This window comes from Microplitis demolitor, chromosome 7, assembly GCF_026212275.2.
Source record: "Microplitis demolitor isolate Queensland-Clemson2020A chromosome 7, iyMicDemo2.1a, whole genome shotgun sequence".
Classification (NCBI taxonomy): Eukaryota; Metazoa; Arthropoda; class Insecta; order Hymenoptera; family Braconidae; genus Microplitis; species Microplitis demolitor.
This window is the reverse complement of record NC_068551.1, coordinates 14,910,017-14,927,648: the sequence shown is the minus strand read 5'-3', so window position 1 is coordinate 14,927,648 and position 17,632 is coordinate 14,910,017. Positions and strand designations below refer to the sequence as shown.

Genomic DNA, 17,632 nt, shown 5'->3' with positions numbered 1-17,632 from the left:
TTAAAAAAATAATAATGATAATAATGCAGACAAAAGCAACAATATCAATTAATCTAATCATTTAAAGACAAATTTAACTGTCGTTGCACAAAAAATTGTAATTATTGCAGTGTAGTCAATATATGTGTATGTATTTTTTTTTTTTAATTTTTTTATTAATTAATTATGTCTAATCGATAAGAAACAATTGATCTCAATTACATCTTCATCTTTACTTTAAATGGATCTGATATAAAATGTATTAATTTTATATGGATTTCATGTAATTATTATGATTATTCACTTGGTCCTCCTGATATACATGCATTAATTTTCTTAGCAACGAAATGTTGCCAAACTCCGACGAGAAGACTTAATCCACTGAGCGCCGAACTTGCAACTATTGTCCAGAAATATATGTCACCTTCCTTATCTGTCAGTTTTCCCGAATAATGAATTCCAATAACAACAATTAACAGGATAAAGCTTATAACAGCTAATCCCAAGTGTATTAGACCGGATATTGACAATGAAGATCCCAAACCTTCACATTCTGGTGTTAATGATACTTTTTTTACAGCGCTTTGTATTTTGCTGCCAATATTTGAAGCGGATAATCTGTTCATTTTTATTCTAATTTAAAATTCTTAAATATATATATACCGATTGAAAATAACTTGCTCTGCTATCTAAATATAGTAGATATTTTTTTAAAGTTATTTCTTTAATAAATATTTCGTTTCGTTATCTAATAAAACGAAGAATATTTTGAAAATTTTTTATTCACTTGAATCAAATTTTATTTCTTTTGTGAATTTCTTTGTCTAATATATATTATAAATATTACAAATTTTTTTTTTTTTCAAATGAAGCAAAGTAACAATAATTTATTTCTTCATCTATATATAAAATAAAATATTTGTAATTTTTTTTTTTTAATTTAATAAATTTTTTTTTTTTTCAAGAATATTTATAATAATTATTTTCATCTTAACATAGTGTTAAAATAAAAAACCATTTTTTTTTTTTGTTAAATTTATTATAAAACAGACAAATAATAATAAATTACATTATTTCATAAATTTCCAGACATTAATGTTGAGTGTTTGAAATGTATAAAATAATACAGATATTGCTAAAAGTATAATACATATTATTTTATACAATACTGAAAGTTGTGTGCATAAAATATAACCAACTGCTAATAAAGGAGTTATTATTAAAACTGAATCTAATGTTTTGTCGATAAATGATTTTCGATCTACATGAGGTGTGTCATTATTCTTTTGAAGATCACGTCTAATTTTATGGCTTCTTTCATTCGTATTTGATGAATTTTGAAGGGAAGATAACTCTGAATTTACATGGTCAAGACCATGCCTATTTTTATAAACTTGAAATGCTTCTTTCATTATAGGATGAGCCTCATCAATTTTTGGTTCGGTACTTGAAGTTGATGGGCTTGATAAATTTGCTCTTGTCAATGTAGAACTCATTAATAATTTTTATTTATATTTTAATTTTAATTCTTTAATATTTTATTTTTTTCTCTTCTATAGATAGATATCGTTTGTAAGAAAAATGATCTAAATTTATTATAGATATGATACTTCTTTAATTATTGATAATTAATTCAACAAGTTATTTTTTACTCTTCATTCCCAAACACTATATATAACAAGTATCATTTTTCCATGGCATTGTTTCATTTTAACGATTGAATTATTTTTTTGTAGTCAAAATTTATTTAACAGAAGTTATTTTACTATATGGCTATAAAGTTACTCATGAAATCAATATTAATTATCTAATCTTCTAGACTATTCTAAATTTATATTTGTAAGAACTAATAACGACATAGCTTTATTATTTATTTTTTTTTTTTAATAAATGTATTCAACATTCTTTAGTTAAAACATTTATTTAAGTTTCCTGGGCATTCAAAATACTAAAATCTATCATTAATTTTGAAAGTAGAACGGTAACTTTAAGTTTATAACTGGAGCATTGGCATGTTAATTTAAATTCCGTGGACATTAATATAAAAATAAAATAAATATTTAAACATGTATGCATCAACAATTGTTACGTGACAATACTAGGAGAGGGAGTAAAGTCATTGAATCACTTGATGCAAATCTCTTACTGATTTTGATTTTGTGACTAAGTGAAATCGATTTTTGACTTACATTACATTGCAGCGACTTGTATAAATATTCTTTTATCATTTAACATATATTTTAAGAACCTACTTATCATAATTTCAAACTTATGGCTTGAGTGTACGTGCTATATCTTTCTTTTCATTGTTCATATATTGCGATAAAAGAATTATGCAAGAGGAAATAAAAAAAAATCGCAGACACGTATGGTCTCATTTTGTAAATTATATATATATATATATATATATATATATATATATATATATATATATATATATATATATATATGTATAAATAAGACTACTTATAATTTATTTTGATAAAAATAAAAAGATAAGTTTAAATAATAATAAGTAAATATAGTAGTATTAATAATAAAAATAATAATTATATCCTCCCTTCTATTCTAATAAAAGATAAATTTTAAAAAAATTTACAATAGTATTTGAAATAAAAAATAAACATTAGATATAAATTTAATAAATTTTTATTTATTTTTGCAACTTTAGTATTTATAAAAAAGTGATAAAAATAACATGTTTTATTTAAAAGTGAATGGTGAATTGAGAGATCAAGTGCTAGTGGCACCATCGCCCTGTTACGATCCGTACCAATATAAATATCGGTAGATCATTACCATAAGCCGATCGACCACCAGTTGGTACATCAGTTCCTCGATCATTTCAATAAACAATAATAATCGATTTAATCGTCATCCTCATACCGATTACTGGACAATTGTTTAATTTAAAAGTCGACTGAACTGATAATATTACATTAAGAAATTTTTTAACTATGTCATTAATAATTATGACTTGGTAATCTTTTTGAAAAGTATCCTCACTTTTTTTTAAATTTACAATGATTGATACTTTAAAGACTGTGGGTGGTCAGATCGAAAATGATTAACGGCGTGCAATTATTGGTCCACTGTACCCAGAGTACGCAACCGGATATGTGAATGGTGCTGAGTATGCCAATGGTGCTGAGTATGTCAGAGGTGCTGCGACTGCTGGTGCTGCAGCATAGTAAGGCGCAGCATACGCATGGTTGATTGCATGTGCATTGTAACTACTTGCGTATGTTCCTACTGTAAGCGCAGCTGGTACAGCAGGTGCGATAATACCCGCCGAACAGACAGCTACCAGAGCGAAGAAGAGGATCTATTTGAAATTTAAAAAAGCATTAATCAATACTTGTATAAGAAAACTTCAGTATTAGAGAATTTTCTATTATAAGATAGAAAAAAGTCGGAAAAATCGGAAAAGAATTGAAAAATAATAATTCCAGAGTAAAGAAAAACAAAATAAGTATATATATGTATACATTTTTTCTGCTTTCTTTAAAACATATGAGTCTTGAAAAAAACATATTGCTATGATTTTACTTAAATAGTATTGGAGCTGAGAAGAAATTTTTTTCTATTTTTTCCATTTTTAAACATAATTAATATACTATAAAATTTTTCAAAAATATGTTTTAGATACTCACGAGGCACTTGGTCATCATTGTGAAAGAATTAGTTGCTTGTGAAGTTCGCTGTGAAAACTGCGATACTATCCAAGAGTTCTCAGGTGCTTTTATACGGTCTTGCTTTAGATTGCTAACAAAGAAGCATCCCCTCCATACAGGGGATCCCCCTTACTGGTCATTCCTACCATGCTTTCGCATACTAGATGGCCTTTGACTGACCGGAGGCCACACCCGATTGGATGAGTACGTATCCTGAGACATGAAACAGTGAAGTTTCGAGAGTATTTGCAATAAAATACCTTGTACAATGATTCTTTTTTTTAAATTATTTTTTCAAATTATTTATGTTTTTTTTTTTTTTTTTTTATTAAAATCAAAACCTGCACGTGATATGACCATTAAGTTAATATTCGTTCTTCGTTTCTATACTATCTTCTTTTTAGTCACACGCAGTTAATTTTTCAAGGCTTTCTACCCCGCTTATATTTAAGTTCAAATTTTGTTAAAATTTAGGAATTCGCAAAGCTCTTAGTATTTACGAAAAGTAATAAAAATATACAAAAGATGAGAAAGTTAAATATAAACAATCAGCGATATCGATTTTATTCCACGCGCGTGTAATGTATCGGGACCATGATTTTATTTTAAAACAATTGGAAAAAAAGCATTTCACTTTTTAAAATTACTCATGAATATATGTATAAAATTCGATCATTGAAACAGAAATGCAAATACATACGTAGTTTATTACAATTGAATTTTTTTTTTACAATACTCCAAATTTCATTTTCTATAATACCCATGTGATTTAAATAAAGTTCAATTTATATTCACAACGAATACTAAGACGGTAACTGAAATGATTGAGAAATATTGTCAATCAAAAAGGTGTCATTGCAGTAATTTGTTCATATAATAAATTTTCAATTACAACACATAATTATCCATTTTATTTTATTCAAATAATTAAAATTCAAGCTTATTCTTACGAACTTGCCATGATGATATAATTTTTGTTATAGAAAATATAACTTTTTTTCATATTGTATACCTTTATGTGATATATCAAGAGCAAATGATTAATGTTCAACGTTGCTGTTCGCTATGTAAATATGATTTTAACACTGCTAAACTTTATATCTCAATACTTTTTACGTCTATATTAATTAATAAAATTATATTTACAGCATAAATTGGCGCTTATATCTTTAATACGGTATTTAAATCATTTCCAGTTCTGTTTTTAAAATGTAGATCCACATATTGATACTACTATAGGAAAAGATTTTGTTAGATAATTATTTGCTTATTAAAGTAAATTATGTATATGATAGTATTTTGAAAATGAATAAGTGATAAGTAATTAAAGATTTAATGTATCCAGTATGGTCGTAAACACAAGTAAATACAGTATGCGATTGTGGTCTCAAAAAAATTAGCTAAATTCTTAGTATTAAAGTATTTAATTTATAATTAAATTCTATTGAAAGGGATAAATTCTTCAATAAAAAAATGCCATACGGGCAGCAACCGGGAGTAAAGGGTTGATTTCTTCATTTTATTTTTATTTTACCAAATTAATCAACAGATTTTAATTAAAAAAAAAAATTATACTCGTCTTCGAGCTCGACTAAAGTGTTTATTTAAAATAATCTAAATAGGCAACATCTCAATCCAATTCGTTGAAATTTATAAAAGTTATCGCAATGTAACGGTGTGTTATATATTCATAAATTTGTAAATACCAACGGTATTTTTTAAACTACTTGACAAAATTAGATATATTTTAATAAAACTTATGTAAAACTGTGTCATGAGAACAATGATAAATATTTATACTTGATGTATATAGGGGAAGGGGGGCAAAGGGGGGTAGGGTAGGCAAAACGGGGTACCCCCAAAATTTGGTGAAAAAAAAATTTTTTTTTTTTCGTCCAATTACTGAATATCTAATATTTTTTAGCATTTTCAGCTCTGCGCATGACACCTGGGGCAAAATGGACCAGTCCAAAAATCGAAAAAATTATTCTAACAAATTTTTATCGTCAAATTAAAAAAAATTACTATATTTCCGCATTTTTAGCCCTACCCATAACATCTGGGGCAAAATGGACCAGTCAAAAGTTATGAAAAATGATTCTTTCATATTTTCATCGTCAAATTAAAAAAAAATTAAAATGTTAATTCATTTTTCGGCTGATTTCCTGTAGTTAGGGCAAATTTGGCCACTAAAAATATTTGGAAATAATATTTTGTTTTTAGTTGATAACAATTCAATTAAAAAAAAAAAATTATCATTTTCTGGAGGGGGGCCTCGCTGCCCCACAAAAAAAATTTTTTCTCCCTTCGTATCCACCAATGATGTGAAATGTAATTTTTCTGTATTTATTTTACATAAAAAAGAATTTAATTTAATGAAATTTGATCAACTTTTAGAAATTTTTTTTTTCAACTTTTTAAAAGGGTATCCCATTTTGCCCGCCAGAAAAGAAAATTTTATTTATTAACAGCAACAAAAACAAAAAGATTCGGCGTATTTTAGTCATCGAAAACTCAGTATTTCTATATGTACCCCTTTTTGCCCTTCCATCCCCTATATAAATATATATTTTAGAGCATTATCTGAAAAAAGATATTAAAACTCTAAAATTCGGAGCTAAAAGACATCATTTTTGAGACGGAAAAAAATCGAACTCCAGTTTGCCTCAAAATTAACTTTTTACAGGTTTCAATAAAATAATTCAGATAATAAACACTTGGAAAAAAAAATTTTTTGCTAAAAATTTTTATTTAGCCGTGCTGTTAGGGCTAATCAATTTTCACAATAAGACAAGTGTCGTATTTATTTGATAAGTCATTACATACATGTAGTATACCAAGAATATACAACAAAAAAAAAAAATAATCAAAATAATAGTACCAGCTACCACGTGTTTATGATTCATTATAACGATACTTTACTTTCAAAAAAGCCATGTACCTATTAAGTTATCGATCTGAAAATGCAATTGAAGAGTCTACGGAATCGTAAATAAAAAATGATTTACTCTTACGTCAAAAACTCAGCATCTGAATTTACAAACCGGCTTAATATACTTTTCCTTCTTTTTTTTTTTTTAGGGAAAAATATTTTATTGATACATATATCCAATTTTTATTGCCCTTTCATCTGCTGCTGAAGTAAGCAGGATGTAATTCAAGATTTCACAACGAAAAATCTGAGAGAAGGTCGATTTTATGCATCTGAGATTGTTATAATAAATGCTTTTAATAAAACATTATCATACTTTCCTGCTTATCACATTGAAGCCTCTAAGAGAAGAAATAAATTAATAAATTAAAAAGCTTGATAACTTTTATACTATTTAATAGTAAAAAACTATTAAATCATATAAACACGTTATAAGGAAATGAATACAAAGTTTTTTAATAGTAGAACAAATATGCGTAAAAAATTTAATTTAATTGCCAACATTTTTTTTAAAGAAAGTCGACGAATTATTATTATTATTATTATTATTATTTTTTTTTTTTTAAATTAGTTTAACTTATTAAAGTAAATTAATTTATTTTTTTGCATTCATAAAAAAAATTTGTTTTAAATTTCTAAACAGTACGAGAAAAAATTAAACGAATCAAAAATAAACAATAAATAATACAAACATATTAATGGTTATAATAATTTTATTATGGCAAAGATATTACATATTAATGTTCCAAAGTATTAAGCGATAAAAGCGGATCTATATAGTGGAGACGCATAACTGGTATAATCAATTAAAGCTGAAGGTGCAGCAACTACTGGAGCTGCATGAGCTACAGCTACTGGAGCAGCAGGCGCAACGACATAAGGAGCAGCTAATGCTCTTGTATTGATATCAATTCTAGATGCATGAGGTGGAATATTGTGAGGTACTGCCTTAGCATAACCAACTAGTGGAGCTGCTACAACAGGCGCTGCAACAATCGGTGCTGAATGAATAACTCCTGCCATACTGCTACTGAAGAAAGCCACTAAAATGGCACATGTTATCTGAAAAATTAAAATAACTTATTAATAATTTGATTTGCAATCTAAAAATTATATAATGTATTTAAAGAGAAAATTTTAATTTGACCTACACTCATTTTTAACACCATGGTTTATATATGTATATATATATATATATATATTGATTTTATTTATTACTGTCTTCACTGAACTACAACGAGAACTGAATGACCATTGTTTGAATATCGTTCGCTTTTATATTAAACAAGGCTCATTGAATGCTTTCTTCTCCGACGTGATTCAAATTTAAATAAGTTAATTATTACGCAGTCGATGACGCAGGTATACTGACGACAGTATCATTTTTGTAACATCTTTTAGTAACAAATGCATGTAGTTCTAACATTTTTTTTATGGAAAGGAATTTAAAAAATTATATAATATTGACTTGGAAACTTTGACACGATAATTTTTAAATTATTACGTACATTACGAGTACGCATCTATATACAGATACTCTTTAGCTTTGACGCTAGTCGTTGGGCTGATTTTTAAGTAAGCTTGATAATCAACGCTAACGTATTACTGCCCAACAATTAATAGTAAAAAAATTTTTCCTCAAAATTAACGCAAATCGTGAGTGAAAAATGGTTTTCACTCGATGCTATTGACCATTGATATGTTCTATGAATTCAATTGGGTACCAAAAGTCGTTGAAAAAACATTGACTACTCTAAACTTCAAAACTTGACAGAATAATAAGCTTTTTCTAAACGACTTTTAAACTTTTAAAGATACAAAAGAAAAACATTGACTTAATACTATAAATGAACGTTTTTATATTATTTTGTAAACTTTTTTTGATTTTCCATTAAAAGTGGTAAGTTTCATCATTTTTTTCAATGCAAAATACGTTTAGGAAAAGTTGATTGTGAGCTATATTTGAACGTTTTTTTTTTTGTTTCAGCATGTTTTAATAGCTAAGACACTCATTGATTTTTCTCTTGAATTTTCAAAAGTTTATAAAGCGTTCAAAAAAAGTACGTTGTTGTGTCACGTTTTGAAGTTTAGAATAGTCAACGTTCTTTCAATCTTTTTCCAAAAATTTTTTATTACACGGGTAGTTTATATGTTATTTTAACATATACAACGATGTGTAAAAAAAGTTGCACACACGAATGTTAGAAGTACCACAAATAAATTTCGAAAAAATTTTTCGATCGTAAAGCACACTCTGATGCTTCGCATCATGAGTCGTGCAATATTGTAAGTTGATTTGACAGTAACATTTGATAAGTGTTACTTTTGTATCAAATACCATTTTTTCGTCTTAAAAAATAAATGATCGATTAAAACTGGTCAAATAATATAATGTCAAACGGCAGGGTGTTATTAATTTTATACACAAAAATTTTAAATATTAAACGCTCAGTTTTTAACACAGACTTTTTTTTACGCAGTGATAAAATATTTTTTACTCTTTAGTTTAGATTTTAGGATAATTTTAAGATTAATACATAAATTTTGAAAATCCATGGTTGCACACTTCCGGTACATTTTTCTTGTCAATTGATACTGATAAAAAATTGGTTCTAGACTCTAAAAATTTGTGAAAAGTTTTTATATTCTATGGTGCTTGTAATCAAAAATCTTTATTTTCAATATGATTATTTTATGAGTCTTTAAAAACTTTAGTTAGAAACAATTAAAAAATATTTTCTAAAAAAACAAAATAAAAAAATTTCAAAAACGGCTGATTCTGCTCAAAAATATTATTACTTGTAAATTTTTGAGCTTTTTGAGCTCAAAATACTTAGGCCGAAAAAACATATACATTTCACTGAAACAAAATAATTTTCGTCGGACGATATCTTTGGCAACCGATTCGAGTGTTCTGAGTGGTAATTAAAAGGGCTCACCAAGATTTTTAAAACTGAGTACATTTTTAGGTAAATCGGACGGGTGTTTATAAGTTATACGCAAAAAAACCTAAAAAAAAAAAAAATAATTTTTTAATTTTTACTTTCTCAAATCAGTTGAATCGTTCACGCTCATACGCATTGACGTCCACCTAAAAATGATTAGAATTTTTTAGGACCTCAAAACGTCGATGTCTGATGAAAACTCGATTTTCGAAAATCGGACCGAAACCAATAATTTTCCTTTTTTTGAAAATTTTCAATTTTCATAGCAAGAAGTTAAAAAATGAAAGTAATAATAATAATCGATTTTATGAGTGTCACTTTAAAAGGTAACAATCTATTGAATTCATTAATATAAGAAATTCTAGTTTATGAAACAATATCGGTGAAAATAACATTGATCTAAAATATTTGATTCACACTGTTTTTACGCAAATTATATAATTAATTCGTTCTTTGATAGATTATTAATTAGTAATTTATCAAACTATGGTTTTTAAAATCAACCATTTTTATGGTAGTACTTCCAGGTTAAAAATATATTATATTAAAAATATGTATTCGCTACAAATAATAAAAGTAATAATGACCTATTATGATCATTTTGTTTGTTTTTCTTTTCTTGTTTAATTGGATGTTCTATTGAGCCTACACTAAATTCCAGGGAATTATTGGCGAAAAATTCTTTTTGTGCACAATGACATTTTGTTGACAGACAATGATGTCAGCTAAGTGATTTAGATGATACATTTCTACATTTATTCCTTTTACAAATACCAGCAGTATAGAAATTAAGAATAACAATATACATGGCTTCAGAATTCATTCTCTTCTTCCAGAAAAAAAATTTACCATTGGCTGACAATGATGAACAAAAGTATATGCAATTACTGTTACGATATAAATTTATGAATTAACCATTGCAAAAGTTGTTTACAATTGGGCGTTTTGCATTTTAATTGTGTAGTGACTATGCGAAGAAATGAAGAAGTAAGCATTGCTGTGAAGAACATTAATTCCGTTATTATAATAAATATGTATATAGTAAAATATGCTTTTACTGTACTTAATTATTTGTCCAAACACGTTCATTAAATGAATGAGTGTTCTGCGCTACAATGGTTACTAATGGAAGGGAGGTGTAAAAAGGGATACTTGAAGAAATAAGTTTTCGAGAAATACGTTAATTTTTTTTTTTCTTAATGATATTAAGTGAGTAGAAAAAATTGTCAGCTGTCGTTAAAAAAAAAAATCTTCATTTTTTGTGGGCACAACAGGTACCCCTTGAAAAAGGTGGAATGAAAACTTCTGGGAATCAAATTTGATGAAACTAAATTTTCTTATTAGTAATTTACATAAAGAAAAATTACATTTTACATAATTATTGGATGCAAAGGAGGAAAAAAAAAATTTCAATAGTTTTTATCATAAAACAACAGTCATTAATATTTTTCGGGTGACACTTTCAATTTCGGAAATCGTTTAACAAATAAAATTCAAAACAATGTTTAATTATATGTACAAAAGTGATTATGGAATGTTTAAAAAACATTTTGAAAAATAAATTTTTATCATAAAATTTTGGGGGTATCCTATGTTGCCCCTCTCCGCCCCTCCTTAATTGAATTTTCGTCTTGAATTTTCTTTTTTTTCTGAATTTGTTATTAAAAAAAAAATAAAAGTTATCCGAATCATATTATGGTTACACCAATAATGAATATATATATATATATATATATATATATATATATATATATATATATATATATATATATATATATATATATATATATATATATATATATATATATATACTCCCCCCTTTCTGAATTTTTAATACCCGAATTAAAATTAATTCTTTACAATAAATAGTTCTTATTAACTTAATTTCTGTCCCTATATAATAGAGATAAATATAAATAAAAAATATATGAATGCTTAATAAAAATTTTATTAATAGAAAAAATATACATGAGTAATTAAAATTTAAAAACTTCTGTGACAATATCATTATTTTCTGAATAATAGTGGTGCAGCTGCATATGCAGGCGCACTATAAGCCACTGTATGATGAGGAATAACAGCTGGTGCCGTGTACGCTAGTGGATGAGCCGGCGCTGTGTACGCAAGTGGAGCTGGTGCAGCGATAGCCGCTGGGGCTGCATATCCAATTGGAGCTGGTGCAGCGATAGCAGCTGGGGCTGCATACCCAATTGGAGCTGGTGCAGCGATAGCCGGTGCAGCGGCATAAGCCAAAGGAGCAGCCGCAAGTGTATTATATTTCCTAGCTATTACTTGACTACTACGAGCAGTAACTATTGGTGCAGGCAGTGCAGGTGCAGCCGCTACCAATGGAGCAGGATGTACAGCTCCTGCTGAAACTGCTGCCATAAGAGCAAAGATGCACTGAAAAAAGAAAAATTGTTTATTCATTTATTATTTTTATTTAAAATTATTCAAAAAATTTTAGTTATACTCACGATAAGCTTGAACATTTTTTCAGTTTTATTTTTTGTTGATTCTTTGAGCAATCAGAAGCTACTAAAAATTTACCAGCCATTGATCCATTTTATACTTATTGAAACTCAACCCCGCCACTACGCATCAAGTACATCTTGCAATCATTGTTACGAAATTATCGCAAATAAGTAAGTATTCATGACAACACGTGAAAGTATTTCAATTCACAGTGAATCGTACATTAAAGTATTGTAAATCACCACCTTGAATATGTGTCTATTACACTATATGTAATGGAAACATAATTACGAAAATTTTTACTTAAATAAATTAAAAATTATATTTAAACTAAGAAAAAATAATTCTGTACATTATTTTTTAAGTATTTGAATTAACATATGGAAAAACAATATTTATATTAGTCTAATAATCGCTATTATATTTTTGAGCCATTCAAATTTTTTATTTAAGTGTAAATTACATTTTTTATTGACCTTTAAAAAAATATGAACTTTATCAGATTATCCGCAGTATCGACGATAATAATTAAATTATATAATTGTATATAGTTACATAATATGTTATACAAGTCGTCAAATCACACATTATTTTATTCATATGCAAAAAAATTTGATATATATATTGGTTATTATACGATGTATTATTTATTATATAACTCTCTCATTTATTAATGATTTATATCTTGATATAATAATTATTAATTATGTATTCTATATTTTCGTAACCAAATTTCAACCCTAACAGTATTTTAGTAAATAATTTTATCTATTTTTAGTTCTATAATATATCTATAATAGTTTTACTAAAAAATACATAAAAAAGTTTTAAATTCATTAATAAACTAAAATAAATAAATTAAGAATGACACAAAGAACAAAGAGTGGTGGAAAACAATCTCCATTTGATCGTTACGCTCGACAGGTTCTCAGACAAAAAAATACTTCATGACCCTGAAGACTTTGCTTCTTGGGGGTATAAAAGCTTTTAGATTCTCTTGGATCATCACAGTTAGCCTTCAACTTGCTTGCAGTTCGAATCGCAATACACAAACCCTCAACTCTATAATCATGTTCAAGCTGGTAAACTCATTAATTTATACTAAGAGATTTTTTATATGTCTTCTAATTCAAAAAAGTTTATTTTAAATTTTTAATATTCTGTAATATCTATAATACATTAATTAATTTATTAATTAATTAAAAATTATTTTACAGTGTGTCTTCTTCGGAATTTTGGCTGTTGCTGCCGCTGCCCCAGCTCCAGCTCCAGCTCCAGGACCATCACCATTATTTGAAACGTATGCTGCTCTTCCTGCAGCACTTCCTGTGGCATCAAGTAGCCAACAATTCGTTAGAAACTACAATACATACGCTGCTGCTCCACTTACTTATGCTGCACCTCTTTCATACAACGCCTATGCTTATCATCCTGCTCCAGCTTACTATATCTAAGTCAACATTGATAACTCAAAAAATCCCATCATTTCATTTTTAAAAAATAATTTTTTTATTTTTGGCTCTGTATATGCATCATAATTCTAAATTTATAATTAAACTGAAAAATAAACCAGACATTCGATTTAAAATTTATGTATGATTTTTTACACCTACCTTATTAGCTAGATCATTGTTAGGAATATTATTTAAGAATATTATTAGTGCTATTTTATAATTATTATAGTTATTAGACTATCTGAATTATTTTTTTTCCTATACATCAATTTCAATTTGAATAATAAATCAAAAAAACTCCAAGTGCATAAAATATTTACGTAATTATTGAAATCTGTGGTGACTGCGGCTTTGATTAAGAAAGAGATGTATAATATAGAAATATATAATTTTCTCAGAGGGTGCTTCGTAAGTACACTCGGTCAATGACTTTAGATGAAGGACTGCGCGGACCTTGAGAATATTCACTATATCAACATGTATTACTTGGGTTGGGTTCTTTATACTTTACTTTCTCTATAGCTCTATACATAAGTACAAGTACCTCAAGTTCAAGTTCACTAAGTACACATATGCTGGACACTTACAAGTAGCTAACCAGTTCTATAGCAGATTTACTTGGTTAATATCACCTTTTACTTTTAATTGGATGACGCATTTTACACACTTGTAAATACTGTTACTTGTTTTGATGACCGAGTACCATTTATTGGTTTGTTATTATTAACATTTAAATTGATAATTTCAATTATTTTAAAACTCATTTAATTTAAATATATAATTGGTAGTTTCAAATTAATTATGTATAAAAATATATAAATTTTCGATTTATTTTATACAATAGTTTTTATTTTTACGTACAAGTATCCGGGATAAAATAATTTGGATCTTATGAGATCTGATTAGATAAACGATCGAAATTGTCAAATTTCAGGTTTACATCGATATTAATAGATCTATATATAGATTGACTTAAATTGGTATCGATCTCCTGAAGCCTAAAATTTATTTGAAGTTTTTTTTAGACCCCAAGTTCTCTTCAAAAATCGAAATAGATAATTATTGACAGTTTGATAATTTGAATTTTTTTAGCCTTATGTAGATCCCAACAAATCTAGATAGATCTAAATTTAAAAAAAAACTATATCTTCACAGATCTGAAGTATTCTTTGCTGGATAAATATGTTATTGAAATTTTGGAAACAATAAATTTGAACAAAAACTATCATGTTTAGTTAAGTTAATGTTAAATAGATTAATTATACTCTGTAATGTTATTAATTATACTTTTCAAAATTTCTCGAATGTAAAAATGGAAGAACTTAGATAAAAATAAAATTGATAACTGAATAATTATATTTATTACAATGAGTTTTATTTTTACTTTACATTTGAACGTCAATCGGTTTGATACAATAATTATATTTTGATTACTGATTTTGTTTACTTTTGAAAAAAAATTATATTTTTAACAATATCTTCGAAACTGCATAATTAATAGCTTTTAGTCAAAAAATAATGTAATAAAATGTTGACAATAAAAATGAACTACGAAAAAACACTATGGCGTGTAGTACACACATTACGTGTTTACATTCTAAATTTTTTTGCACTCATCTTCTTAATCATAGCAATTACTAATATAATAAAAAAGCATTGAAAGCAGATAAATAAAAAAATCTGTAAAACTACTTTGTCAACTTCTTTTACAAAATTTTCCACGTTACAATTTTAATTATTTTCTTTAAAAATCCAGTAAATGTGACCACGCCTGGATCCCATGTCCTTGAATCTGCACTCATGCCCTTCTCCTATTTCTCCTGCCTGTGGCAGAGTAGGTATACTGATATATACAAGCTTTTTTGCGAGCATCATCGTTCATTGGCCGAGAGTATTTATAATTTAAAAAAATGAAAACGAGTGTAATGTTACTGGGGAGGCCATCCTCGATCTTACTCCTTGTCTACTGCGCTATATAAGATGGGCATTATCATCCTTTAGCATTACTTGTTCTGAAAGCAATAGAACAAACCTTCAAGATGTTTAAGCTGGTGAGTAGGAATACATTTTCTAGAATAATATATTTTAATTAAATATAGATACTTATTATTTTATTAACATATGGATCTATGTAGGTAAATACAATTTATTGTATATAATATTTTTACAGTTTTTGTTCGCTGCTATCTTGGCTTTTGCTGCCGCTGCTCCTGGATACATTAGTACTCTTCCAGCATATTCAGGATACTCAGCTCCAATAGCATACTCTGCACCTTTAGCCTACAGTGCTTACAGTGCACCAAACTATGCCTACTCTTCGCACTACGCACTTCCATATGCATACGCCGCCAAGCCAGCAGCCTATTTCATTTGATCGACGAACGGAATTAATTTTATATTGACAACAGACAAAGATTTTTCTACTATTTAAAGTATAACGATCATAAATTTTGTTTCAATAAATTTTTTAAAATTAATATCCATTATAAACGATAATAAACATTTTTTTATGTTAAAAATTGTTTTTAATCATAGGCAATTATTTACGCTGTAAAATTTATAAATGTAATAAACGTCATTATGAAAAAATTAAATTTACTGCAGAACATCATTAAATTTTTGTTTAATTATATTATTTGTATTTAAAACTCCTTTATTAAACTCTTATCCACGTATATATGTTCCCATGTAGATATTTTTATATTCAACGAACTGTATAATTTTATTTTGTTTAATTTTATCAGTCTTTGAATATTTTTAAAGATTGATAACAAACTCATAGCAAATGAATTTAAAAGAAAAAATTATGTAATGAAAAAAAAATTGAATAACATTTAATTAAATGTTTAACTAATCGGGTAATTTAATTTTAATATCCAGAAAATCCGAGAGAATACTACAAAAGAGTAAAATAACAATCATATTCGTTTACTATAAAATTATCACCTGAAGGTCAAGGATTTCAATACAATGGTACATAGACGTCATTATTAATGACAAAAAGATAAAACAATTAAATATTTTTAAACCATATAATTGTCAATAATTTTCAGGTAATATAAGTTATTATATATTTTTATTAGTATTTCAAAAATTATTTGTTTTTATTCTTCTCTATTAAAATGGACGATTTTTGAAAAATTTGAGAAGTTATTGTTTTCAGCGGATGTCGACATTTTGAAGCGGTAGGTGGCTGTTCTGACCATTTTCAGAGTGATACTCAAAAGATAATACAAGGTGGGCCCATAATACATGTGCTATTGTCCATGGTGACGTTTTTGAATTTAGTTTTGATTACTGTATTTAATTTTGATTTTTAGTTTTTATGCATAATATTTTATTAAATATGTTGTATAAATAATAAATTTCAATTATAAAGAAGTTGCTCTTTTAAAATGAATCAGTGAAAAGTGCCGCAAATCAGTGAATATTCACTGCATGCATAATCGGTCCCAAGTATATCACATTCAATCAGTGGTATACTTGGGACTGTTTATGCAGTGAATATTCACTGATTTGCAGCATTTTCCACTGATTCATTTTAAGAGAGTGACTATTATTCTTAGTTGTTGAAAATAAATATAACAGAGTTATTCGTCAATTTAAAGGAAATTTATATTTTAATATTTTTAAAAAATTTTCAAAGGAAAACATTAAATTACTCTCAATAAAACAAAAAAAATAAAAAAAAAAAAACTAATGTTGGGACATCCGAAATTGTGAAAAAATGACAATAACCCATGCAGGACCTGCCAGAGTTGAACGACGGAGCGCTACTTGGCCCAGCACTGGGGAATCTAGCTTTCGCACATCTTCATTGGCCCATGCTTGGCTTAAAATTGGGTACTCAGTCCTGGCCGTTACAATGATTACCCGGGCTTGGGCCAAGACTGAGGCAGGTCTGGAAACTAAGCATGGACCAAGTCTAGCAACAAAGTCGGGCCCCGTGTTACCACTCCAGAGTCCTACCAAGGCTGGTTTACAAGCTTGGGCCAAGGTTCTACATACTTGGGCCAAGCCTGGGTCATGCCCGGGCTCGTCGCACTTTCCTCTCTGGGAAGAGTAATAAATGACAGATAAGAACACGTAAAAAAATTTTTTAGCAAAAATTACCCAAAAATTTTAGTGTTCTGACAGCTAACTAGTAACTAAATTTTTTCTATGCGTCGTTAT

The 17,632-nt window shown here is 27.5% G+C and overlaps 4 protein-coding genes across 4 annotated transcripts; 1 reads left to right on the top strand and 3 right to left on the bottom strand.

Moving 5' to 3' along the window:
* Positions 1–3: 3 nt before the first annotated feature.
* Positions 4–796, bottom strand: LOC103568979 (uncharacterized). The gene has a single exon (NM_001414868.1). It carries the CDS (start codon positions 603–605, stop codon positions 276–278), a length of 330 nt encoding a protein of 109 aa, NP_001401797.1. The 5' UTR covers positions 606–796; the 3' UTR covers positions 4–275.
* Positions 797–2,612: 1,816 nt separating this feature from the next.
* Positions 2,613–7,842, bottom strand: LOC103568989 (uncharacterized). Its single transcript, XM_014441346.2, has 5 exons — positions 7,737–7,842; positions 7,345–7,647; positions 6,902–6,926; positions 3,633–3,781; positions 2,613–3,304 (listed from the first exon to the last, which is right to left on the bottom strand). The coding sequence occupies exons 1-5, from the start codon at positions 7,752–7,754 to the stop codon at positions 3,047–3,049; spliced, it is 753 nt and encodes a 250-aa protein (XP_014296832.2). The 5' UTR covers positions 7,755–7,842; the 3' UTR covers positions 2,613–3,046.
* Positions 7,843–11,460: 3,618 nt separating this feature from the next.
* LOC103568981 (cuticle protein 16.5) lies at positions 11,461–12,070 on the bottom strand. The gene is made up of 2 exons (XM_014441347.2): positions 12,008–12,070; positions 11,461–11,933 (listed from the first exon to the last, which is right to left on the bottom strand). The coding sequence occupies exons 1-2, from the start codon at positions 12,020–12,022 to the stop codon at positions 11,538–11,540; spliced, it is 411 nt and encodes a 136-aa protein (XP_014296833.1). The 5' UTR covers positions 12,023–12,070; the 3' UTR covers positions 11,461–11,537.
* A 740-nt stretch (positions 12,071–12,810) lies between these two features.
* Positions 12,811–13,579, top strand: LOC103568982 (uncharacterized). The gene is made up of 2 exons (XM_008546040.2): positions 12,811–13,087; positions 13,223–13,579. Exons 1-2 carry the CDS (start codon positions 12,953–12,955, stop codon positions 13,457–13,459), a joined length of 372 nt encoding a protein of 123 aa, XP_008544262.1. The 5' UTR covers positions 12,811–12,952; the 3' UTR covers positions 13,460–13,579.
* Positions 13,580–17,632: the final 4,053 nt, after the last annotated feature.